We start from the raw sequence: 24,642 nt of genomic DNA, 5'->3' as shown, positions 1-24,642 counted from the left end.
TGAGTGTCTACCTTTGGCTCAGGTCATGATTCTGGGATCCTGGGATCAAGTCCCACATCGGGGTTCCTGCTTCTCCATCTGCCTATGTCACTGACTCTCTCTCTGTGTCTTTCATGAATAACTAAATAAAATCTTAAAATAAAATAAACAAAATATGTTAGGAGGATAAATTGTGAGTATCCTTATCACACAAAAAAGCACTCAGAACAATCCAAGGAAACTTTGGGAGTTGACAGATATGTTTATTACCTTGATTATAGTGATGATACCACAGATGAATGCATATGTGCAAATTTATCAACATGTATATGTTGGATATGTGCAATTTTTTGTAATTAACTATAAAGGCTAGAAATAAAAGATGAACTTAGGTGAAGACAAACTCAATATTTACAGTCTGGACACTATAATCAATAGATGAATGGATAAAGAAGATGTGGTTTGCATATACAATGGAATACTGCTTAGCCATAAAAAAGAATATAATCTGGTCATTATTTTGCATCATTGCAATAATGTGGATGGATCTAGAGGGTATCATACTGAGTGAAATCAGTCAGAGAGAGACAAATGTTGCATGATTTCCCTCAGATGCAGAATTTAAGAAAAAATACAAGTGAACACGGGGGAAAAGAGAGAGACAAACCAAGAAATAGACCCTTAACTCTAGAGAACAAACTAATGGTTACCAGAGGGGAGGTGGGCAGGGGGAGATGGGGATTAAGGAGGGCACTTGGGAAGAGCACCAAGTGTATGAGAGTGTTGAATCACTAAATTCTAAAAATTACACTGTATGTAAATTAACTAGATTTTACATTTTAACACTAAAAAACAATTAAAAACAGAGACAAAAAAGACTCAATGATAGAGAACAAACGTGGTTAGTGGGTGAGGGATGGGTGAAATAGGTGAAGGGGATTATGGAGTATACTTATGATGAGACCTGAGACATGGATAGATCTGTTGAATCACCATTTGTACACCTGAAACTAATCTAACCCTGTAGGTTAACTATACTGGAATTTAGAAAAATAATTTTTAAAATTTATATATAAATAAGTAAATAAGAAGCTCTATGAGAGTATATTTATAAATTCAATTTTTGCTGAATTTACATGGGACACTGATAATACAAATGAAATATAAATGATGACTAAGAATAATAATATTGGTTATTAATTTCTTAGCAGAAGGAGTACCCAAGGTCCAGAAGATCTAAGATAAAGAAATTACAGAAAGACAGCACAATGAAAGAACTTCTCAAAGATTAGAAGATCTTTGCCTGGCATTAGGGAATTCCCCATTCCCACAAGCACTGAGCAGAAAATGCAAAAGCAGACATCAGGGACGATTGCTTAGGGATGCAGACAAGCACGAAAGCAATGTCCTCAAACTTGGGTGTGCGTCATAGTCCCCAGGAGGGCTTGTCAAGGCACAGAGTGCTGGTTCCACACCCAGATTATCTGATTCATTAGGTCAGGCGGGTCTGAAAATGTGCATTTCTAACAGGTTCCCAGGTGACACTGATGGTGCTGGTCAGGGACCATGATTTGAGAACCACTGATCTTAGAGACAATTTTTCCAGGTAGCAATGGTTACCATAATTTGTCAGCAAAGAAAGCCAATCATTAGCCAAAATGAATGACTTCATGAATCCTCAGAGTTTGGATTAAGGAAATTTCTATCCTTCTGGGGAATGCTTATTTAGAGTGAATCTTGTGTTACTTTTTTCCTCCTTCTGGACACACCCAGTAGCCCCATGGAAAGAGGAAACCAAACAGGAGTTGGAAACTTTCTCCTCTTGGGATTCACAGAGGAACTGGACCTACAGCCTTTCTTCTTTGGGTTGTTCCTGTCCATGTATCTGGTCATGTTCACTGGGAATCTGCTCATCATCCTGGCCATCTGCTCAGACTCCCACCTCCACACACCCATGTATTTCTTCCTCGCCAACCTGTCCTCTGCTGACATCTGTTTCACCTCTACCACCGTCCCCAAGATGCTGCTGAACATCCAGACTCAGAGCAAAACCATAACATATGCAGGATGCCTCAGCCAGATATTTTTTTTCATTGTATTTGGATGCCTGGACAATTTACTCCTGACCGTGATGGCCTATGACCGCTTTGTGGCCATCTGTCACCCCCTGCACTACACAGTCATCATGAACCCCCAGCTCTGTGGACTGCTCGTCTTGGGGTCCTGGTGCATCAGTGTAACAGGCTCCCTTCTCGAGACCTTGACCCTTTTGAGGCTGTCCTTCTGCACAAACATGGAAATCCCACACTTTTTTTGTGATCTTCCTGAAGTCCTGAAGCTCGCCTGTTCTGACATCCTCATCAATAACATAGTGGTGTATTTTGTGACTATTGTCCTAGGTGTTTTTCCTCTCTCTGGAACCCTCTTTTCTTATTCTGAGATTTTTTCCTCCATCCTGAGAATTTCATCAGCCAGGGGCAAATATAAAGCCTTTTCCACGTGTGGGTCTCACCTCTTGGTGGTCTCCCTGTTCTATGGCACAGGTCTTGGGGTCTACCTCAGTTCTGCAGTGACTTCATTCTCTAAGATGAGTCTGATGGCCTCGGTGATGTACACCATTGTCACCCCGATGCTGAACCCCTTCATCTACAGCTTGAGGAACAGGGACATGAAGGGGGCCCTGGGCAGGCTCCTCAGCAGGGTAGTACCTTTCAGCATCAGGAGTCTCATGAGTAGCTGGGGACACAATAATGAAGATGAGAAATCTTAGTTTCCTTTATGCAGTATTTTTATTTTTCCTAATTTTATGTGTTTTTGAGCAAGACTTTCCTTGGTTCTTCCCTGTCCTCTATTTTCTTCATGTTCCATTGTGGTGGATTCCTTTTCTCATTCTGTAACTAGTCATTTTAACTTGGTATGAATAAAACCTGCTATTTTCTCAGTAATCTTCAGTAATGGTTTGGATTTCTTAAAATAAACCAAATCTCACATATTGAATGTGTATCCTCAAGGTGATGGGATATGTGCCTAATCAGGAAATATTGCCCTGAAAACTCATTTAGAGATGTTTTCTGAAGTTCTGTGAATGGAATCAAGCCAAAGATTTGTTTCCAAAACTAAGAGAAAATAAGTTCCGATTGTTTAAGCCACCTAGCCTGTGGCACTTTGTCATAGCAACCCTAGCAAACTAATATACCCTTCTCTCACAAGGAGCTTTCTGCAGACACAGAACTTTGGCCATAGGCTAGAGACAGAAAATCTGGTTTGAGACTGGGATCCCAAGCGAAGTTCCCCAGGATCAAATGTGGAGTAGGATGTTTTATAAGCTTCTTGCCTTTGCATGGACTTTTCCAATCTCTCACACAAATGTTTCCACGGTGACTGCATTAGGTAAAAGAATTCTGATCCCTTTTTCCAAGTTACTTCAATTATGTATGCCCAATGGTTCTCTTGAGATCCTAAAGAATGGGGCAGGAGGCATCCCCACATATATCTGTGCTTGAATGTCCCATCTCCCTTTGAGAGGTAGGTGCTCAAGTGAAGCTTAATTTAGAAAAAAAGGGACGCCTGGATGGCTCAGTGGTTGAGTGTTTGCCTTCGGAGTCCCAGGATCAAGTCCCACACCAGGCTTTCTGCATGGAGCCTGCTTCTCCCTCTGCCTGTGTCTCTACCTCCCTCTCTCTCTGTCTCTCATGAATGAATGAATAGATGATAGATAGATAGATAGATAGATAGATAGATAGATAGATAGATGATAGATAGATAAAGTGTTTCCCAGACAAAAGGGTTATAGAGTTGAGTTATGCCCATGACATCTGGAATCATGTTACTATTTGTGTTTTCCCCCAAGCCTTTATTAAGGTCTCGCTTAATGTCTCACCTGGTTCGTGGGCTTGCCTGGAGAACACAGAGTTTCCTGAGGCCAGTATGGGGTATCTCAGACAATGGGTTTCAGAAGTCCAGAGTTGGGACTACAAGACTCAGCTATTCATCCCCATGGGAAGCTACTTCCTCTATTCCCAGCCATGAGTGTTTGAAGTAAAGGGTTAACTCAGAGGGCTAGAGGTGCTCAAAGTCTGCATATCCAGAGAAAAGTCTTGCCCTTGACTGGCTCCTAGGAAATAACCTCCAAGCCCTTGGAATATCCTCCCTGATAAAAATGTCTTTGTATACCTGGGGCTTTGAGTCATGCCAGATCGACTATGCTGAAAATGTAAATTACCATGTTTTTGTTCACCTGGGACCCTGGGCAATGCTGTATTCAGTTGACTCCTGTGGGGGCTGAAGAATGAGTAGTGAAGGTCAGCGAGCACTCCATGCCTACAAGACAGACCCCCAGTAAAAATACTGGACACCAAGGGTCAGGTGAGCTTCCTTGACTGGAAATATTCATAGATGCTTTCAGACATCATTGCTGAGAGAATTAAAGGCGTCCATGGGACTCCCCTAAGAGGGGACAATTGGAAGCCCATGTCTGGTGTCTTCTGGACCCTGCCCCAGGCAACTTTATTCCTTGCAGATTTTAATCTGTATCCTTTTACTGCAGTAAACCATAACTGGGAGCATCACAGTTTTCTGAGTTCCATGAGTCCTTCTAGGAAATCATTGAAGGTCTTGGGGAAATCTGACACAGAACATTGTTTTATTATAATAAATGATGGTTTTCCTTTACCTCCTTCAATTCCACCACTCTTTGAGAAAATCAAGAACATGAACCGACTCCTCAGCTTGCTGGACTCAAAGCTGCCCATACCCCCAGTCCCAGGGGAAGCATTTCCTTCCCATCCCACCTGACTCACTGCCCTCCACAAGTTCTCCCCATGCATTCACAGAGAAACGGAGGCTTTGGACATCCTTTCATTCCTGCTCCTTTATCTCAGTTTCCACCAAACAAGCCAGACAGAATATGTGTGTTCAGTGCACAGTCATTCACAGTCATTCAGGCAGTGAGTCTTCCCTAGGACCTCCCCCTCCCCCCAGCCCCATTCCCTCCTCTCTGGGCAGCAGAGCTGGGGGCCCCTCACATGGCGCTCTCATTGCCTCCCCGTCCCCTGGACGCCCCCTTCTCTTGTGCCATGAGTGACTTGTAGGGTTTCCCCAGGCTGGGGAGGGTGAGCTCGGCCTCCTGCAGCTCCAGCTCTCGCTGAGACAAATGCTCAATGACGGCTGCTCCAATAGAGTCCCCCAGGACATTGGTCATTGTACGAAGTCGGTCACTGGGGAGGGAGAGGGAGAGAGAAGCCACTGTTAGCCAAGGTCTGAAGAGCTCATGGAGGAGAAGGTACAGCAGGGTGGGAGGTTCCTTGTGCCTGGGAGTTGAGGTCTATGTCCCATCCATGACCACATAACCTCAAGCAGGTCCCTCCCCTTCGATGTCCTTAGTTTCCCCTCCTAGCAAATGCAGGTTGGATCAACTCTGATAGGCACACATTTGCTCTTAGCTATGCAATTCTTTCTTTTTAAGGATATAAACATCTGATAGAGAAAATGAGGGGTTGTGAGCTAAACAGCATGCAGAAGGTAACCACCATGAGTTAATGAGGTCAGAATAGAAACTAATCTAAATGGGATTCGGGTCTACCTGACAACTCCCACATGGGGAGGAAAGTCCAGACTATTTTTTAATGTAAACCTCCTGTTTTTCAAAGTTGAGAATTAAAAACAAAAACAAACCAATAACAACAAAAATTTGCAAGCCAGCTCTATCCTATGGATCACCTTTTTGTGACTTCTCCATAAAGCAAGTACAAGGGGGGCTTTTCAGGCTGATAGATAAAGCCCCCAATACTCATCTCCTCTCCATCCTATTTCCCAAGGTTCACTCTATGGAATTTCAGATCACAGGCTATGGCTAGGAGTATTCTCCAAGGCTTCCCCTCTACTCTAAAATTCTAGACCTCTGTGTCTTTGATGGAATGAGGGCCCACGGGTTGGGCGTCTCACAAGGAAAGCAGGGGGAGTTGTGACATAGTGCAAGGATCTGAAGAACACTCACAGGAACCAGTCCACAGCTATGATCAGTGTGATGTCTTCAGTGGGCAGGCCGACCGATGTGAGCACAATGACCATGGTGACCAGACCTGCCTGGGGGATGCCAGCAGCCCCAACGCTGGCTGCTGTCGCTGTGATACTGTACACAGAGAGAGAACACAGAGGGGCAAGAGGTGGGAAGGGGAGGACAAGGAAAAGAGTGAGAAAGGGGACAACAGAAGGAAAGGCAGTTCCCTGGGACATCTTAAAGTAAGTGCCTGAAAATAAAAAGTAGCCATCAGGGGCACCTGGGTGACTCAGTCAGTTAAGTATCTGCCTTTGGCTCAGGTCATGATCCTGGGGTCCTAGGATCAAGCCCCACATTGGGCTCCCTGCTTGGTGGGGAGCCTCTGTCTCCCTTTCCCTCTCCCTCTCCCTCTGTGTGCTCTCTCTCAAGTAAATAGATAAAATCTTAAAAAAAAAAAGCAGCCTTCAATAAATGTATTCTTTCAACTCATATTTATTGAGCATCTCCTACACACTATACACCTACTAGAAATTCCCACAGAAGAAAAATCCCTGCCCAAACAGAGCTTACATTCTAGTGGGGGAGACAGGCAATAAGCAAGATGAGTGGTTAAAATATATACTAAGGCAGATGGTGCTACAGAGAAATGGTTCAGCCTATGAAAATCCAGACCATGCAATTTTAAGTAGAATGTTCAGGGACCACTCCCCCGAGCAGGGACAACGCAGCAAAGTCCTAAAGGAGGTGATAATGTGTGCTGTTATATTTATAATGACCACATTGGAACCTTTGGGTGATGAGGCCCAGGGATCCATCCTTATTATAAGAGCCTCTGGTTTTTAGGTTCTACCAGCCATACTTTGGAAAATACTGGGCAGAAGGACCTCCCATGATAGCATGTGAGAGAAGATGAGACTGAAACATCTGGCCAGCTCCTGACAGGCTCAGGTTGCAAAGTCTCACCTTTAGCCTCATTTGGCAGGGGTGGCTGGGCTCTTCCCACATCCCCCCACCCAACATTCAAAGCCTCCCTTAACCTAAAGCTAAGGTTCCCTCCAGCCCTAGCCAAGCTAATGGCTTCTTAGGTCTCACCTGCTGGCAGATCCCACCCAAGACTGCCTCACCTGATGGTCGTGATCTGGCCCAGGTTGAGTTCATAGTTGTTGACTTGGGCAATGAAGATGGCGGCCAGGGCCTCATACAAGGCAGTCCCGTCCATATTGACAGTGGCCCCCACAGGCAGCACGAACCTGGTGATGCGTCGGTCCACACCCAGGCCCTCCTCCAGGCAGCGGAAGGTGATGGGCAGTGTTGCAGAGCTAGGGAAGAGAGTCCTGGCAGCTGAGAACGGGGGGGCAGCCATGTGGGGCTGGAGCAGCAATGGGCCAAAGGAGGGATTCTGCTGAGAACACTGGAAGACCAGGTGGGAGCCAGGGCAAGGGGAGGATGGTAGGTGTGTAATATTTCAGGGATTGATAACGGCACAGGGAAGAGGTGCTCCTCACAATGCAGGAAGCACACGGCAATGGTGGTCTCCAAAGGTGAAGGTCTCTTGAACCACTTAAAGCCAATAGGTTAAGGCTAATTACTAGACACTTGTCTATGTCACTAGTGAACTGTCCACTCCCAGAAAGGAAAAGACTGGGGGTCTGCTGACCTCACAAGCCCTCAGAGTAGGAGAGAAATATTACAGGGACCCCTAGTACCCACTCCTATAGCTCAGGGAGCAACCTCAGCTACACCAACCCTCCTAGTCTCTCTCCCACCACTCCCTGGGGCGGGGAGGGGGATGAGTGACCTAACTGATTGGTGAGTTTAGTTGAAGGAGTGGGCATCTCTCTTGGAGTCCACCTGTCCACAAAGCATGTGCTCTGTCTGGTTAGCCTGATGTCATGTGGTGAGAAGCCTAGACCCACAGAGAAGGCCTCTGGGGATCCAGCCCTCTGGTGATCAGGTAAGTTTCACTCTGGGATACAATGTCACCAATCCTATTGGCCACAGACCAAAAGGCACATTCTCCAGGGAGCATTATGAGCAATGGCAATGATATTATTCTTCCACCCAGTTGGCTCTTGTGATACTTCTCAAACTGTTTTGAATTTGAATGATGGGGAAAAGGGAAGCTCTATTAACCCCATAAAACCATAAGAAAAGGAGAAGGAAGCCAAGAGAACTCCTACAGACAATTGTGAGGGGAAAAGAGACTCTGAGCTACAAAATTACAGAGAATTTGGGGCATGTTGGAACCTTGGTCCTAATCTCAAAAATGGCAGCTGGTTCTTCTCCATATAAATTAGAAAAATAGAAAATATGGAAAACAGGAGAGCCAGCCCAGGACGGAGTTCCCCACCCTGGTATCCATCAATCTGGAGACCTACAAGAGCCACTGACATAATAGAGTAGCTCAGACGAGGTTCAGTACAGGGACAGGGGGACAGGACTCCTAGAGAGCCTGTGAACCATAAGCAGCAAACTTCAGAAAAGGACCAGGGGTGGGGGATGGGGCCATACCTGGAAGACGTGCCCATGGCAGTGATGAGGGCCTGCAGTACACCCCCGATGAAGGGGAAAGGGTTCCGGTGGGTGATGAGGAAGTAGATGAGGGGCAGGACACCACCGGCATGGAGGAACAAGCCCACAATGACAGTCAGGGTGTACATGCCCAGCTGACCCCCCAGGACAGCCATATCCTCCATCTCTAGGATCTTCCCAGCGATCAGGAACAGGATGCCCACAGGTGCATACCTAGGCCAAGCCAGACACCTGTCAAAGCTCCCTCGTGACTTCCCCCAATGCTCAGAGCTGGCATCCCCAAGGCTTTGCCTATATAAGTCCCTGGAGCCAGACCGTGCCCACCACGCAGCACCCTACTCCACCCCAACCTTCCCCACACACTGACAAACAGGGATGGACCCCCACAAACACATCCCATTTCTTCCTCCTGCTTACCCACAGCTCATGCCCAGAACAGCAGGGAAAAACTCCTACAAGTCCAGGGCATACAATTTTATAAGGTCTCTCTTTCCTCTACTCTGCCATTCAAGTCTCTCCCCAAATAGCCAACTGACTTTGGGACTCTCTCCGTAGATGTGGCCCAGACATTCCCTATCACTGGCCTTTTCACTGCCTCCAACTCTGTTTGATCTAAATGTGTAACCTCAATGCCCCCTAAGCACACCTCCTCATTCACTCACCAGACCGGAGCCATGTCACCTGAATTTCCCCCACAGACATCCCAAACCAGGCATCTTATCAAATCATCTATTTATTCAACCACTCTCTTGAGTGTCTACTCTGCTCCAGTCACATGGTCCCTGCCCCTGTGGTGCCTACATTTCAATGGGGATAAGAGGCAGTACACACAGAAATGCCTAATTAAAAACTTCGGGCAGTGAGAGCTGCAAAACAGCGCCCCTGAGTGGGGCTGCATCAGCATGCGTGGTCAGGGAGGGCTTCTCTGGAGATGTGACATTCACTCAGGGGCCTGAACGATGAGAAGGGACACATCTATCTGAGAGGGACGCATTGCAGACACTATGCAAAGACCCTGAGATGAGCATGAGCTTGAGGTGCTGAAGGGGCAGAGAGCAGACCAGTGTGGCTAGAGGGACGAGTGAGAGGAGACAGAAGTGAGTACATCAGGGGCTCACCTGCGCTCCCCACAAACCAGCACATCTTAGTCTTGCGAGTTCCTGCCAGTGGTGCCTTCATTCCCCCGTCACCAGGCTTCAGCTCTTACTCCTCTCTCTTTAGAAACTGAAGTATACGCTTGGTTGTTCTCATGGTAGAGGCATTGGAGGAGGTAAGGACCTCTTGGGAAATTGGTACAATAGCTTGGGTCAGAAATGATGAGACCCACCCTGAGGTGGTGGGAAGGATGCGGGCACTTCTGTATTGGCCACATCTGTATTCCCCTGGGCTAAGCCTGGGCTAAGCCGGTCTCACCCGATGGGAGGTTGCTGAGCTATCTCCCAGTCTAGACCTACCTCTATGACTGCTCTGTGAACCCCCTCCCCAGCTCCCTCATCTTCATCCTTCCTCCTCATCCCCCACAAAATTCCTCAACCCAAGTCAATTGCATGGCCTTCCTTCCTTCTACACTCACCCAGATGGCACATCTGGGTATTTTTCCCAGCCCTGCCAATGACACCACTATAAATTAATGGTTCCCAATCCAGTTGAGCTTCAATCTTTTCACTCTTCTTGGCTATCCTTGATAAGCTCCCCTCTCACATTCCCCTCAGCTGCTTTTCCAAGCTTTACACTTGACCCTAAGCCCCATACACAACTTTCTAATTAGTGCCAGTTTGGTACTAAGCAGTCTTATTAACATCTTGCACCACCACTCCCAACTTACCCTGTGCTCCCACCTCCCTGAACTCCCCGCCATTCTCCAACCAACTCAGGCTCTTGCAGGCTTTGCATGTTCTCTTCCCTCTGCTTGGAGGGCCTCTCTCCTCTTCCTGTCCTTTTGGGTTTCTGCTTGCCTTTCAAGATCCAACCACAAGGCGGCCTTTTCCATGACTCCCTCTTCACATTCCCAGGCAGAGTTCACTGCATGATTCCTCCCCTGGCTGCTCACTTCTCCCCATTCCCAACACTTTTTGAATGTCCCTTTGCTCTAGAACATTCCACCTTGCATTACATTTATCGAGTGTGTGTCTGTCTCCTCCAAGACTTCAGACTCCTCTGAACTTCTTAGGAACAGGGACTGAATTCAATGTATCTCTGTGTTCCAGACAAAGTTAGCCCAGGAAATGTCTGCTGAGTGAGTGAAGAAATCAGTGAAGGAATGGAAAAATGTAAAGAATGGATGCATGCGTGTATCAACTAAGGAATAACTAGTGAGTGGATAAACAAGAAAATGAGCAAATGAAAAAAAAGAAAATGAGGCACAAATGAACGGGCAAGAGAATGAATGAGCATGTTAAGTGAAGGAATGCAGAGAATATGTGGTGAGCAAATGGGAGAATAACAAATGCAGAGATGAATGAGTGGCCCAAAGAATGAGCTTGAATGAATACATAGCGGAGTGAGTAAATCAGTCAGGCAATCAATCAATGACTTCATTAATGCATGGATGAGCCTGTGAATGAGTTTATGAGTAAACGTATGAATGAGTCAATTAACCAATATATACATGAATGACTTTGGCCAAATGACCCCAATGGCCCCTTGAACAGCTGCCCCACAGCCTGACTTCCCAGGCCCAGCTCCAGCCTTCCCATGTGCCATCACCAGCCCCCCTACCACCCTACCCCCGCCACATCACAGCCCAGCACTCACCAGATAATGATGCCCACCATCCTCATAATAGCCTCATTGAGGCTATCAAAGAAATCCCGCAGGACTCGGCCCTTGTGTTTCATGCCACCAATGACCAGTCCAAAGGCCACAGAGAAGACAACAAGGCCCAGGGCATTGATGCCATTGGCTGAGCCAGGCACAGGCACAGTCTCCTCGAAGCTCAGCACCTCCTGCAGGGTGCCCAAGGCCCAGGTGACATTTTCCAGGAAGCTGGTTCCATTGTCCATTGAGGATGGAGGAGGCATGGAAGTGCCCGGCTCAGATCCATTCTCTGTTCTCACTATGGTCCTGGTTACCAACCTCGTGCTATACTGCGTCTTGAACTGAAATATGGAGAGATCAGGGCCAAAATCAATTCATCCAAATCTCCTGGAGAAATATATTTAGAGCACCAATTCCTGGTTGCCACCCCTGGACCCCTGGAGAGTCTTATTCAGAGGACTTGACCAAAGGATAGAAGAACAAGTGAAGGAATACATGAATGAAGGAATGAACGCATGGCAGAATGAGTACAGATTCTGCATTTTTCAAAGCCCCTTGCTCAAACAGATTTGGGGGCCTCTCTCCTCAACCATCCATGGTGAGACTCCAGTACCATCCCCAGGCAGCTCTTCGCCTAAATCCTTTTCTGTAATCCTCCCTTGATCACCCCACCAATGGGAAGTACATTCTTTCTCCCCGACTCTTCCAAAAGCCCCTGCCCATGGCTCCAGCAAGCCCTTCCTCCCATCCCTCATCCCAGGACCACTCACTGGGCAGCAAGCTCCCCCCACCCTCCAAGCCTCCTTGACCACACTGTGTACTTCCCCCTGACCTGTTTGAAGCAGGCCTCCACCAGGTTGGGCGGAAACATATTTCTGCAGAAAAACATCAGAGGAAGGGAGGTGGTTAGACCTTGGGAAGGAGTCCAGGGTGATAATAGTCATAATAATAGCAATAGTACCAACCATAATAATGGTGGCCAACAAGTGAATGCTTACTCTAGGCCAAGCACTTACCCATATGAGTAAGTGCTCATGAGTAAATAACTCTAGAAGTGAGCACTATTGAGGTCCCCTTTTTATGTACAAAGAAACCAAGGAGCAGAGAACCTATGGAAGTTACCAAGAGCCACACAGCTCATAAGGGGTACAGATGGACCTCAAATCCAGGCCTCTCTGAGCCCTTCAGTAGAACCCTATGCTACTTCACAGACTTCAATTCACACACATGTACCAGTGATGCCTCAAAAAACACTGACAACTTGTGGACCTCAGATCTGGGTTTTCCCCTAAGTCAGTGACTAGGGAAGAACTATGACAAGCTGGCAAAATCTTGCTTCTTTAAGAGAATCATTCATCCTCCAATGAAGCTGGGGAACACCAAACGCCACCTGTTCTGAGCCCATCTCAGAATACAGCTGAAACCTCCTGAGCCTAAGGGCCAAAGATCACACCCTAGGAGCCAGCTACTCTCAGAGGGTTTGTGCAAGGCTCTAGGGCAGAAAATGGGTACCAATAACCTAGATTCAACTTGGGTGTTGCACTTCCAGGCTGAATCACCTGTCCCCTTTGTCTCTCCTTGAGTATGGCTTGTTGTATCTAGGGCCAGAGTTCCCATCAAAATTAGAAAGGACGTCACCTGACCAGGTCCATGAAGGCATCGGCTGTGGGTATGGTCTCAATACGGCCCTCGCGGTGCAGCCCCTCCTTGGAGCCCTTCCCAGGATGGATGATGGTGACCATGAGGATGCCAATGAAGACAGCAATGACCGTGGTCACCATGTAGTACACAGCTGCCCGCATCCCCATCCGCCCTGTTGCCTTGTTATCCAGGGATGCCATACCTAGAGGATGGGTGGTACAGCCCTGAGAAACTCCATCTGCACCCCCACCACCCACCTTCCCATCCATTGGCTTGACTTCCCTCACCACCAGCTCAACAAGCATCCTACCAAGCGTCTCCTTCTGTGCCCCACCCTAGCACCCACACCATCCTTCGTCTCCTCTCATCATTCTTCAGCCCCATTTTATTTTCTATGTACACCTTCTACCCGTTCCTTTATCCCAAGCCCCACTTCACTAACCTTCCCTCTACATCAAGCCAACCTTTTCAACTCCCACCCCATCCTCCACTTATGCCTGGATTATACCATGACATCATCTTCATTCCACTCTTCATCCTGCTATTAACCCCAAGATTATACCCCCTCCAACTCACCTCACTGTATGCTATCGTGAAAGAGACTTCTTTTGTTGCTCCATCCAAAAGCCCTTTACCAGACTGACATGCCTGCCCTCCACCTGCTGCATTGTTGGTTGCTAACAGTCTGTGTGGCCCCCTTCTCTGGAGAACTGCCCTCAGCAGAACAAAAGCTGATTTGCCCAGAAATACCCCATGGAAAACCTAAAGCCAAAGGCTGCCTGGTACAGGGATTTAAAAGGCCAGCTTCTTTGATTCAGCTGGAGGCAGAGTTGGAAGAACAATTCTGTAGCATCACTCCTGCTCCAGAGCTACCCGTGGGATAAAAGGCTGAGAGGCTAGCCTTCTTCTGAACCCACATCTCTGCTTGGATTCTTTCCCTGCTCCATCTCGCTCCTCTCAGTTCCTCATGGGTCTCTCTCGAATGTTATCCCCCAATAAATCACTTGTGCAAATATCCCCATCTTAGGCTCTGCTTCTGGGAAAGCCAACCCAAGACACCACTCTTTCAGGACTTTATCTTCATCCCCATCCCAAAATCTGGAGATTGGCAATCAACTACTTAGGAACCAAATCCAGCCCCCTGTTTTTGCAAATAAAGTTTTATTGGAACACAACCACACCCATTTGTTTATAGATGGGTCTGCTACCACCATTGCAGAACTGAGCAGTTACGACAGATTGTATGGCCCCCAATGCTGAAAACGTTCACTATCTGGCCCTTTACAGAAGAATTTGCATACCGCTGTATAACTCATCCCTATTTCTACCCCAGCCCCCACCCACTATCCTGTCACCTCTATCTCAAACACCTTCACCCACCTCCCACTCCTTGACCAAGGAGGCCATTCTGTTACCTGGCTGCTCTATCACAGCCTTTCTTTCAACTGTGGATGATGGTAAACCCCTGGAAGGCTGATATTTTACCTCCATGGAAAAGCACAGTAAAGTTACTGAGATAAGTGGCATAGGTCACATGGGGTCTGGAACCGGAGTTTGATGAAGATCTGGGGTTTGGCCAAGAACTCAGGGCTAGGTGCAGGCTTCATGTTTGGGGTCCTAAGATAAGGAGGTGATCCCATGCTTGGGATAGCTTTGGCTCCAGGTTTGAACTGGGGCTCTGGACGCCAGGACGGGCTGGGTTCTCTCACCTGTGACCAGGCTGGAGACAATGAGTGGCAACACCAGCATCTGCAGCATCCTCATGAGAAGTTCTCCAGGAAAAGAGAAGTACTTGATCTGGCGGTAGGTAAGCTGGTACGGTCGCAGGGCAAAGGCCAGACTGACCCCTAGGACCAAAAGGAAGACTCCGTGGAGTGGCTGGGTCACTCCGCCCCATTTTGGTGAATGTGTCCTTACATGAGAGGCAAAGCTGGGGGTGGTGGCACATCCACGTGCAGGTGAGAATGAGGGGGAGGAGCAAAGATGTGCGCTTGGAGGAATTTCTCCGAGGTCCCTGCCCCTCCCAGCCGGCTCACCAATGACCACAGCACTGATGGTCAGCAGGATGAAGGCGTTCCGGCGCAGGAAGCGTAGCACGTGCTCCCGAGTCATGGTCTGCAGGCGCAGGCGCGTGCGCAGCGCTCTCTGCTGCAGACTCTCCTGCAGCCGCTGCAGCCAGCCCACCCGGCCCAGCCGCTGGCCACTCTCCCGCAGGAACAGGCTGTTCCCGTGGCTGCTCATCGTCTATCTGCAGGGGATAGAAGGGCCTTCTGGTGACGGGCAGGACAGAGAGTGGATGTGGGGACAGGGGAAAGCGTGGAGGATGCTGGCAAGGAACTCAGAATCCAGACACCAGGGGAGAGGAGGTTCCACCTGTTGGGGTGTGCCCCTGCTGGGACACCTGAGGACACTGCCTGGGGTTCAAGGGGTTATATCGTGGCAGAAAAGGGTCCAGATCTCCAGAATCCGATCCTCGACATAGTAGGGAAGGAGACCACAATGTAAATAATGGATTCTTTCACCATTCCCTGATTCCTGAGCCCTCCTTACGTTATACCATCACAAGGAATTGGGGGCTGTCCCAGCTCACAAACTAGCGAGCCTTTGTTGAGCACCAACTGCATGCACAGCCCTAGACAAGGCAACTGGGGTTAGCCCCTCAAATTAACATGATTTGGTGTTGACAAGTGGCCTTATCACAACGACAAAATCAACAGGTGCCTGGCAACAGTGAGCCCTCAATAAATGCAAGTCCCTGTATGAGTGCTCAGGTGAGCAAAAGGGCTGGAGGTGTGGTCCCTTGGGAAAGAAATGGTGACAATCCTTGACCCCAGGGGCTCTTCAGGATCCAGGTTTGAAGGGAAATGTGATGTTCAGAATCTCTCTGGGTGTTTCCCAAACTTCAGACTTTTGTGTCTCCTCTGTACTTGACCACATCCCTGTAACTTTATTTATTTAAATAAATCTATCTTAAAGGGAAACTAGAGATTATTGCTTGAAATGCAAATTGTATTTTAATATACATTAAATGAAATGCATATAAAAATAAAAACCTGCCTATCCTTTACCAACTAAACAGATGTAGGAATGCCTGGGTGGCTCAGTGGTTGAGCATCTGCCTTCATCTCAGGTCATGATCCTGGTATCGAGTCTGCACTGGGCTTCCTGCAAGGAGGCTGCTTCTGCCTATGTCTCTGCCTCTTCTCTGTCTCTCATGAATAAATAAATAAATAAATTTTGAAAAATAAAAAATAAACACCTTACATGTAGAGAGCAGCTTGGAAATGTGACTTTCATGAGCCAGAGGAACTTTTGTTTTTGTGGACTCCTTCCTCTATTAAAATATATATATATATATATATATATATATTTTACAATTGAAATGATATAAAACTGAATATAGTATTTTGGAACTAGATAGAGGAGATGGTTGCACAACATTGAGAATGTACTAAATGCCACTGACACCACTTTAAAATGATAGCGTTTCTGTTATGTGAATTTCACCTAATGTAATGTTAGATGAAAATGTTACCCTTTTTTTTTTTAATCTAAGAGTGTAGTTCTTTTTTCTGATTTTAAAGAACTTTTTTAAAAACAAAAAATTAAATTAAATTAGATGTTTTAAAAAGTGAAAGCATTTCTGTGGATCCCTAAAAGTATCATGGGCCTGGGCCCTGGACCTCCTATTCTTGAATGATAGGCAGAGTGGCCTACAATGATTGGAAGGAAGGAAGGAAGGAAGGAAGGAAGGAAGGAAGGAAGGAAGGAAGGAAGGAAGGAAGGAAAGAAAGAGAGAGAGAGAAAGAAAGAGAGAAAAGAAAAGAAAGAGAAAGAAAAGAAAGAAAAAAGAAGAAAAGAAAAGAAAAGAAAAAAGAAAAGAAAAGAAAAGAAAAGAAAAGAAAAGAAAAGAAAAGAAAAGAAAAGAAAAGAAAAGAAAAGAGGCAGTGCCCATATTCTAGGCATCCAGGGAATTCTGTTGACTCTCTAGATTCACTCTGGTGCAAACAGCTGACCACCAGGGATGGCTTTGCCTGGGATCCCTTGCCTGCTCACTCCCCTTTTGGTCTGGCCAGTGGGAGGAGCATTAATTCTTCTTGCCAAGCCCCTATTTAGCAGTGGTTGTGTTCCTTTGCCTCAGGCCTCCAGTCCTGTCAAACAATCCTCTATATCTGTTGACCATTTGAATGTCTTCTCTGAAAAAAAAAAATGTCTATTTAGTTCTTCTGTCCATGTGTTAATCAGATTGTTGTTGTTGTTGAGTTGTGTAAGTTCTTTATATATTTAGGATATTAACTTCTTATCTGATACCTGGTTTACAAAAAAATGTCTTCCATTCTGTAGGTTGCCTTTTCATTTTGTTATTTTATTGTGCAGGAGGTTTTTTATGTGATGTGGTCCCATGGTTTTTTTTTTTTTTTTTTTTTTTTTTTTTTTGCTTTTGTTTATGCTTTTGAATTATACCCTGAAAACTCACTGCCAAGACCAACGTCAAGGAGCTTTTTCTCTACGTTGTCTTCTAGGAGTTTTATGGTATCAGGTCTTACATTTAAGACTTGGATGCATTTCAACTTAATTTTTCTGAGTAGTGTAAGATAGGGGTCCGATTTCATTTTTCTGGATGTATTTATCCAGTTTTCCCAACACCTGTTGAAGAGACTATCCTTTCTTCCTTGAGTGTTCCTGGCTCCCTTGACCTAATAGAGATGCTATTACTACAATGAGGATTATATTACAATATATAAATGTATAAAAACAACATGGTATACACCTTAAACTTATACAATGTTATATATCAAATATATTTCAACTAAAAAAGAAACACAATTTTTTGTTGCAGCCAAGGCTCTGGCCTTGTTTGTCCTGCTCCCTTCTCGCCTTCCTCCCCTCCCCTCCACTCCCGCTCTTGCTGGTCCCTGAGTGCTACTACCCCAACCTTACTGGTTTTCCTTAACTTTGCTCATATCTTTGTAAATAGCCCTTAACTTATACCCTTTCCAATTCTGCTTTTCGAGTGTGCTATTTCCGGACAAACACACCAGATTTATCTGGCTCTTAGAAAAAACTCTCCAAGCCAAAGGAAGACAGTCAATACTGTTCTGTGCTGAACTTCATCCAGGTCGGGACTGGGAGTCTGGAAGCCTGTGAGAAGTCTTGGCTCCACCAGATCCAGATCCCTGGATTTTTTTTTTCTGCCACTAGTGCAGCTACTTTTCTGGGGTCAACTGCCCTACCCTGATCCCCCCCGTATCCAAACGTTGGTACACCTGTCTCACCTTTCCAGGCCCTGCTTCCTCCAGATCCAAGCCCTCATTCTCAATGCCAAACCCCAGTTTGGGTCCTGCTCCAACTGGGTCCATCGTTTTGAAACCATAATGCTGTTTCTTATCTCGCTGTGAAAAATCCCAGACATGAGATCACAGACTACACAGGAAACTCTTAATTCCTCCCTCTCTCTAGAATATATGTTCCAAAAAAAGAAAATAGAATATATGTTCCCAGTCACCAAGTAGTAGCGCAGAATTGCTGGTGGGTCCCAAGGGAGTGTTCAAGTGAGATACAAGCTAGCCACGAACTAGCCAAAGCTTTTTTTTGTCTCCTTCCTTTCTCTTCCCTACAAGAATCAGCGCTGCATAAAGCAAAGATGGACAAACCATAGTCCAAGGGCCAAACCCAGCCCACTGCTTCTTTTTATAAATAGCTTTATTGGCACAGAACCACTACTCACTCCCTACATGTTGTCTACGGCTACTTTTCTTAAGATTTTATTTATTCATGAGAGACAGAGAGAGAGAGAGAGAGGTAGAGAAACAGTCAGAGGGAGAAGCAGGCTCCCCACGGAGAGCCCAACGCAGGACTTGATCCTGGGACCCCCCGGGACCATGGCCTGAGCCAAAGACAGATGCTCAACCACTGAGCCACCCAAGCATCCTCTACAGCTACTTTCATATTACAACAGCTGAGCTGGGGTGTTGGGACAGAGATTATATGGGCTGCAATACAATCTCTCTGGCTCTTTACTAACAAAATTTGCCAGCCCCTAGCTTAGTGGAAGAGCATACCTGAGTTCTTTATTTCAAATCTCCCTCCACCTTGCTGGTGGAGATAGACATCACTTTCTATGTGGCTTAGATGGCCCAATGACACTTAGAACAGCGCCTGGTGGGCACAACATAGATGTCAACTGTGGTTGACAAAAAGCAGAAAGCCAACAGACACAGAAATGAGGACAGAGACAACCTCTGACCCCTGGATTCTCTCTTTTCCAGTCTCTCCTGGTCCTCGGTATTCTCTTGACCCTGTTTCTTAGGCTTGCTGCTTGGGAAATGACCCTTCTAGTGTCCCCAGTCTCTGCAGGAGTTCAGGATGGGTCTCCCACCTGGTTCCCCCAACCTCCAGACTCTCAGATGTGATGAGATGCACTGGCCGCCCCTCCCTTGGAGCCAAAGGAAAGAGAGGAAGGGCCTCCTACATCCTAAAACCAAAGCAAGCTTGAGCAGATGTATGCTTCCCATACATTTTATCTCAACACTCTGCTAGCCAGAGGGGGGAGCAGAGAAGGAAAGAGGAGAGGAATCACACACACCTTCAAACCCACAGCCTCACATGCCTTTGGGTGCAATGGACACAAATACAACCACACACCCAGTCACACACCCAGAGAACTCTTCAGACACACAAGCCCACGCACACCTCCAGAAATGCAACTCCACTCCTGCAGTGTCAGTTATACAATCCCTATGCACACACACACACACTTGCCACATTCATGCACACCATCAGACAACCCCACACACACACCTTCAAGACCCTGCACAATTCCCCTTCGTAAATGAAACTCCATACAATGAGAGCCATAGAGCTGCTGCACACAAACACACACACGCGCGCAACTTGGGACTCCAAACACAAAACTCCAACAATTCAAATTCCTTCCCACACTTAAACATCCAGCCCACACACACCTCTCCAGGAAGGCAAGCCCACTCAAAAGTTCAGCCTGCAACGCGCACGCCACACCACCACACCCCACACGCAACTTCCCACAACCCAGCCCCCGTGCAGCGGTGCCAAAGTCTGTCCAGAGTTGGAGGGATAACCCCCACCCCACCCCCAAAATAGGGAAGGGAGCCCAGCCCTGGAAATGGAGGAGGCATCAGGCACAGGGATGGAAACCTGTGCACGAGGTGAGGCACGGACCCTGGGGTGGGAAGGGGAGGAGGGGAGATGGGCAGGGAGACCTAGGTGACAACTAAGGCGGGAGGAAACTCACCAAGGCGACCGGATGAGCGGCGGCGACCATGCTGTGGGGCAGTTGAGACAAAGGCGCCGGGAGCCGGGAACTCGCACGCAGGGGCCCCCACCCGCCTGACCCCAGGGCGGGCCGAGCCCGCCTCGGACCCCGCGCGCCCCGACCCAGAGCCCCCGGCCGAGCGGGCCGCCGAGTCCCCACTCACCCGCGCCCGGAGCGGCGGGGGCGGCCTGCCCGCGCCTCGGCCTGCGCGCTGCGCCCGGATGCAGGTGCCGGAGCCCGGCGAAGCGGCCGGCGAGCTGCGGGGACCGCGGGGGATGGCGCCGCGCTGGTGCGGGGACCGGCCGGCGGAGGCACGGGCGCGGAGCCGGGACGCGCTGTGCTGCGGGCGGGAGCCGGGCTGGCCCTGCGCTCACGTGGGTGCGGGGGCGCGGGCGGCCGGGGGAGGGGGCGGGATCCCCTCCGGGATGCCCCCCGCCTCCCCCGCGCGAGGTGGGTGGGGAGGGAGGGGACCCTGGGCAGCGCGCGCTGGGTGGCCTCTCCCGCGTCCCAGCCCCGCCCGGAGCCGCGCCTCCGAGCCCCCGCCTCCCGGCCCCCCCATCCCCCACCCGAAGCCCCGGGAGAGCGCGGGGACCCGCCCGGGGACCGCTGGGCCCCGCCCGCACCCCCGCGGAGCTCTGGGCCCGGCGAGCGCCAGGGTCCCGGTGCCCCCGGCCGCTTGGCCGCTGCGTGCCCTTGGGCCAGTCCCTCTCCCTCTCAGAGCTTGGCCTTATTTAAACCGCGGAGATGACTCGGCCGACCCCACGGAAAATTAAAGCTGCAAAGGAAATACTGTCCGCCCCGCGTGAAGCCTCGTACAGATGGGAGACGAATGATTCCTCTACTGTTGTAATTAATATTATTCTTTGCTGTCTTTAGAGTACACCTGTCAGCGTTGATCCTGCGCTGCTTCTCTGACGGCACGGATCTATCTGGTCGCTTCCAACCTCCCCCGCCTCCCCAGAAAGCTGTCATTTCCCTCGGGTCATAAAAATCAGTGTATGTTTGTTACCAGTATTGTTGTCATGGAACAAGTGTTGATGGCAATTTCCTAGGCTAGGCAGGCTCATTTGCTCTAAGAGTTCATCTGCATGCTCCTTTGTTTTTGTTTTTTAAGATTTTATTTATTTATTCATAGAGATGCGGAGAGAAAGAGAGAGAGAGAGAGAGGCAGAGACACAGGCAGAGGGAGAAGCAGGCTCCATGCAGGCCCTACGTGGAACTCGATCCTGGGTCTCCAGGATCATACCCTGGGCTGAAGGCAAGGCCAAACCTCTGGGCCATCGGGGCTGCCCTACACACCCCTTTGAAGTAGATACCACTACCCCCATTTGATGAGGGAACAGGCGCTCAGAGAGGTTCAGTAACTTGCCCAACATCACACAGGCAGGCAGCAGCCATCTCAGTTCAAATCTTTGCCCTACTGCCTGAACTCTCCTCCTGGACAGCACCGGCCCCCAGATAGGTGGTTCTCAAACTTAGCTGAACCTTAGAATCAATCCACCAGGGGAACTTTTAAAAGTTCTGATGCCCAGTGACATCCTAAACCAATCACATCAGTGTCCCTGGGTGTGGGGCTCAAGTATCAGCATCAAGTTTCATGCTCCCTGAGTGATTTCAGTGTGTGGCTAAGGTTGAGCCCCTGCCCTAGATGTCAGGTCTCCTGGGCCACACCTGTAACTCCTCCCTGAAACGTCCCCATTCCCTTTTTTCTGTCACTGGCTGTGTGTGAAGATTCTGCACCTGTCTCTGAGCCTGAGCCTAGAGCTCCTGGCTCTTAGTTATTCACTCCACAAATATTGATTGTGTGTTCACAGTGAGCTGGGCTGTCTAGAAGCTGGGGATTGAGCAGGAAAGAAGACAGAGCACTCCTTTGCTCTTTTACACAAAATTAGTAAATAATAAGTAAATCGAAGCAGTTCTGATTGGGTCTCAGAATCCCTTTAGTTTTGTTTTGTTTTGTTTTGTTTTGTTTTTTTTGAGAGACAGAGTGTGTGTGGGAGAAAGAATCTTAAGCAGGCTCCATGCTCAGTGTGGAGCCCAGCTTGGGGCTACATCTCACAACCCTGAGATCATGACCTGAGCCAAAATCAAGAGTTGTTCATTTAACCAAGTGTCTTCAGGTGCCCCCCCCCCTTTACACTTTTAACAATTAGAGTAGATCCTCCAAAACCCCAGCCTAATCATAATTATTTATTTATTTATTTATTCATCCATTCATTCACTCATCCATTCATGCATGAGAGACATAGAGAGAGAGGCAGAGGGAGAAACAGGCTCCCCACAGGGAACCTGATGCAAGACTCCATCCCAGGACCCTGCAATCACGAGCTGAGCTGAATGCTTAACCACTGGGCCACCCAAGTACCCTAATCATTATTTTAAAAAATCAAATTCCAATAGAGAGGTATCCTACAATATACTGGACTCCTCAAAACTGTCAAGCCATCAAACACAAGGAAAGTCTGAGAAACTATCACAGCAAAGAGTAGCCTCATGTAATGTAAGATCCCACAGGGAATCCCAGAACAGAAAAAGGGTATTAGGGAAAAAACTGAGGACATATCCATAGACTGTGGTCTTTAGTAATAATCTATCAATATTGGCTCCTTAACTGAAACAAACATATCATATGATGGAAGACAAGGGAAATTATGGCAGGGGGGAGGGGGTGGGCAGTGGATATGGGAAGTCTCTGTACTATCTTTTCAATTTTTCTGTAAATCCAAAACTGTTCAAAGACATTGTGTCTGTTTATTTAAAAGATCATGGGACACTGAAAAGTTTTCATCTGTGGATTATACTTATCATCTTTATTTACTGTGTTAGAAGTTAAGACTGGGAAAGCTTTTAAAATATTTACTTACTCGGGATCCCTGGGTGGCTCAGCGGTTTGGCGCCTGCCTTTGACCCAGGGTGTGATCCTGGAGACCCAGGTTCAAGTCCCACATCGGGCTCCCTGCATGGAGCCTGCTTCTCCCTCTGCCTGTGTCTCTGCCTCTCTCTGTGTGTGTGTGTGTCTCTCATGAATAACTAAATAAAATCTTAAAAATAAAAAAATATATTTATTTACTCATCGTAACCTAAAAATAAGCTCATTATATGTTAATATAAATAGCATGTTCTATGAAAAATAACTATATTTTCCAAAAGAAAAGATATGAGAAAAGCAACGTTTTACGCTTTTTGCAAATTGCTTTTGTGTCTCACTTAATAGAAAGAAATCGGGGTTCTTATACAGTCAATCCTTATTATGTGAGGATTCCATATTTACAAGTTCACCCACTCAACCTAAACTTATGTATGACTCTAAAATCAATACCTTTGGCACTTTGTGGCCATTAGCAGACATGCTGAGTGATATGAAATCTGAACTAGCTGGCATGCACTTTCCCAGCTGACGCTGAACAAGGCTGTGCTCTGCCTTCCTGTTTCAGATACCATGCTATAAAAGATGTCATTTTCCTGGTCTATTTAGTGCCATATTTTTCACATGTGTGTGCTCTTCACATCTCTGTGCTCTTTTGATGTTTAAAATGGCCTCAGGCATAGCGCTGAGTACTGCTAAGGTTGGTTGGCATAAGAAGGCTGCCATGTGCCTCACTGAGAAAATTCATGTGCTAGATGAGCTTCACTAAGGCAATAATTACACTGCTGCTGTTTGTGAATTCAATGTTAACAAGCCAACAGTATATATTAAATATAATAAATAATAATATATTTAATAATTTATTAAATAAGGTATCTTTAAACAGAAACACACATAAAACAGAGTAAAGTATTGATTGGTGAATGATTGCTTGTAAAAAAATGTTGTGGCCAGAGGCTTGCAGGAACCTAACCCTGTATTTCTCCCTAAGGGCAGTGGCTCAGTATTCAGTACTTAAGGCAACTTGAGAGAACAAAACTACCTTGCATAATAAGAATCAAGTGTACCTTCTGCACTGAATCACTCATGATGGGTTGTTTTTGGTTAAAGCCGTATGAAGAAAACTCAACCTCACATGGACAGGTAATTGGAAAAAGGAGAATATTTTAATCAGCTTTTCAGATACTTGTGGCTATTCTTTGAGACTATACCAAAACTCAGTATGTTTTAGTTTCTTTTTTTTATGATTTATTTATGTATTTGAGAGAGAGGGGGGTGTGGGGAGAGACAGGGGGAGAGAGAAAGAGAATCTTAAGCAGACTCTGCAAAGAGTGCAGAGCCCAATGCAGGGCTCAATCTCATGACCCTGAGATCATGACCTGAGCAGAAACCAAGAGTCCGAGGCTTAACCAGCAGTGCTACTCAGGAACCCCTTGATATGTCTTAATTTCTTAAAGAATAGTAGCAGTGTGGGATCTGAGACTGCCAGTGAATCTTTTGTATTCTACTAACATTAAAATCCATTGAGTGCATCTTTTACCAGTGCATGATTTTGAAACATCATGCACTAGTCAT

The 24,642-nt window shown here is 47.2% G+C and overlaps 2 protein-coding genes across 3 annotated transcripts; one reads left to right on the top strand and one right to left on the bottom strand.

Moving 5' to 3' along the window:
• Window positions 1-1,759: 1,759 nt before the first annotated feature.
• Window positions 1,760-2,749, top strand: LOC129522166 (olfactory receptor 7C2). The gene has a single exon (XM_055344312.1). It carries the CDS (start codon window positions 1,760-1,762, stop codon window positions 2,747-2,749), a length of 990 nt encoding a protein of 329 aa, XP_055200287.1.
• A 1,884-nt stretch (window positions 2,750-4,633) lies between these two features.
• On the bottom strand, window positions 4,634-20,510 carry SLC1A6 (solute carrier family 1 member 6). 2 transcript variants are annotated; one of them, XM_055343789.1, is made up of 10 exons: window positions 20,365-20,510; window positions 14,944-15,155; window positions 14,617-14,754; window positions 12,905-13,109; window positions 12,099-12,141; window positions 11,264-11,607; window positions 8,489-8,722; window positions 7,102-7,296; window positions 5,975-6,109; window positions 4,634-5,195 (listed from the first exon to the last, which is right to left on the bottom strand). In XM_055343789.1, the coding sequence occupies exons 2-10, from the start codon at window positions 15,146-15,148 to the stop codon at window positions 5,000-5,002; spliced, it is 1,695 nt and encodes a 564-aa protein (XP_055199764.1). In that variant the 5' UTR covers window positions 15,149-15,155; window positions 20,365-20,510; the 3' UTR covers window positions 4,634-4,999. The 2 variants fall into 2 exon arrangements, with proteins under 2 accessions (XP_055199764.1, XP_055199765.1); XM_055343790.1 differs by lacking the exon at window positions 20,365-20,510 and adding an exon at window positions 20,181-20,296.
• Window positions 20,511-24,642: the final 4,132 nt, after the last annotated feature.

The sequence above is a fragment of the Nyctereutes procyonoides genome, unplaced genomic scaffold (assembly GCF_905146905.1).
Source record: "Nyctereutes procyonoides isolate TBG_1078 unplaced genomic scaffold, NYPRO_anot_genome, whole genome shotgun sequence".
NCBI lineage: Eukaryota > Metazoa > Chordata > Mammalia > Carnivora > Canidae > Nyctereutes > Nyctereutes procyonoides.
The sequence above is the reverse complement of the archived record's forward strand: the minus strand, read 5'-3'. Positions and strand labels throughout refer to the sequence as shown.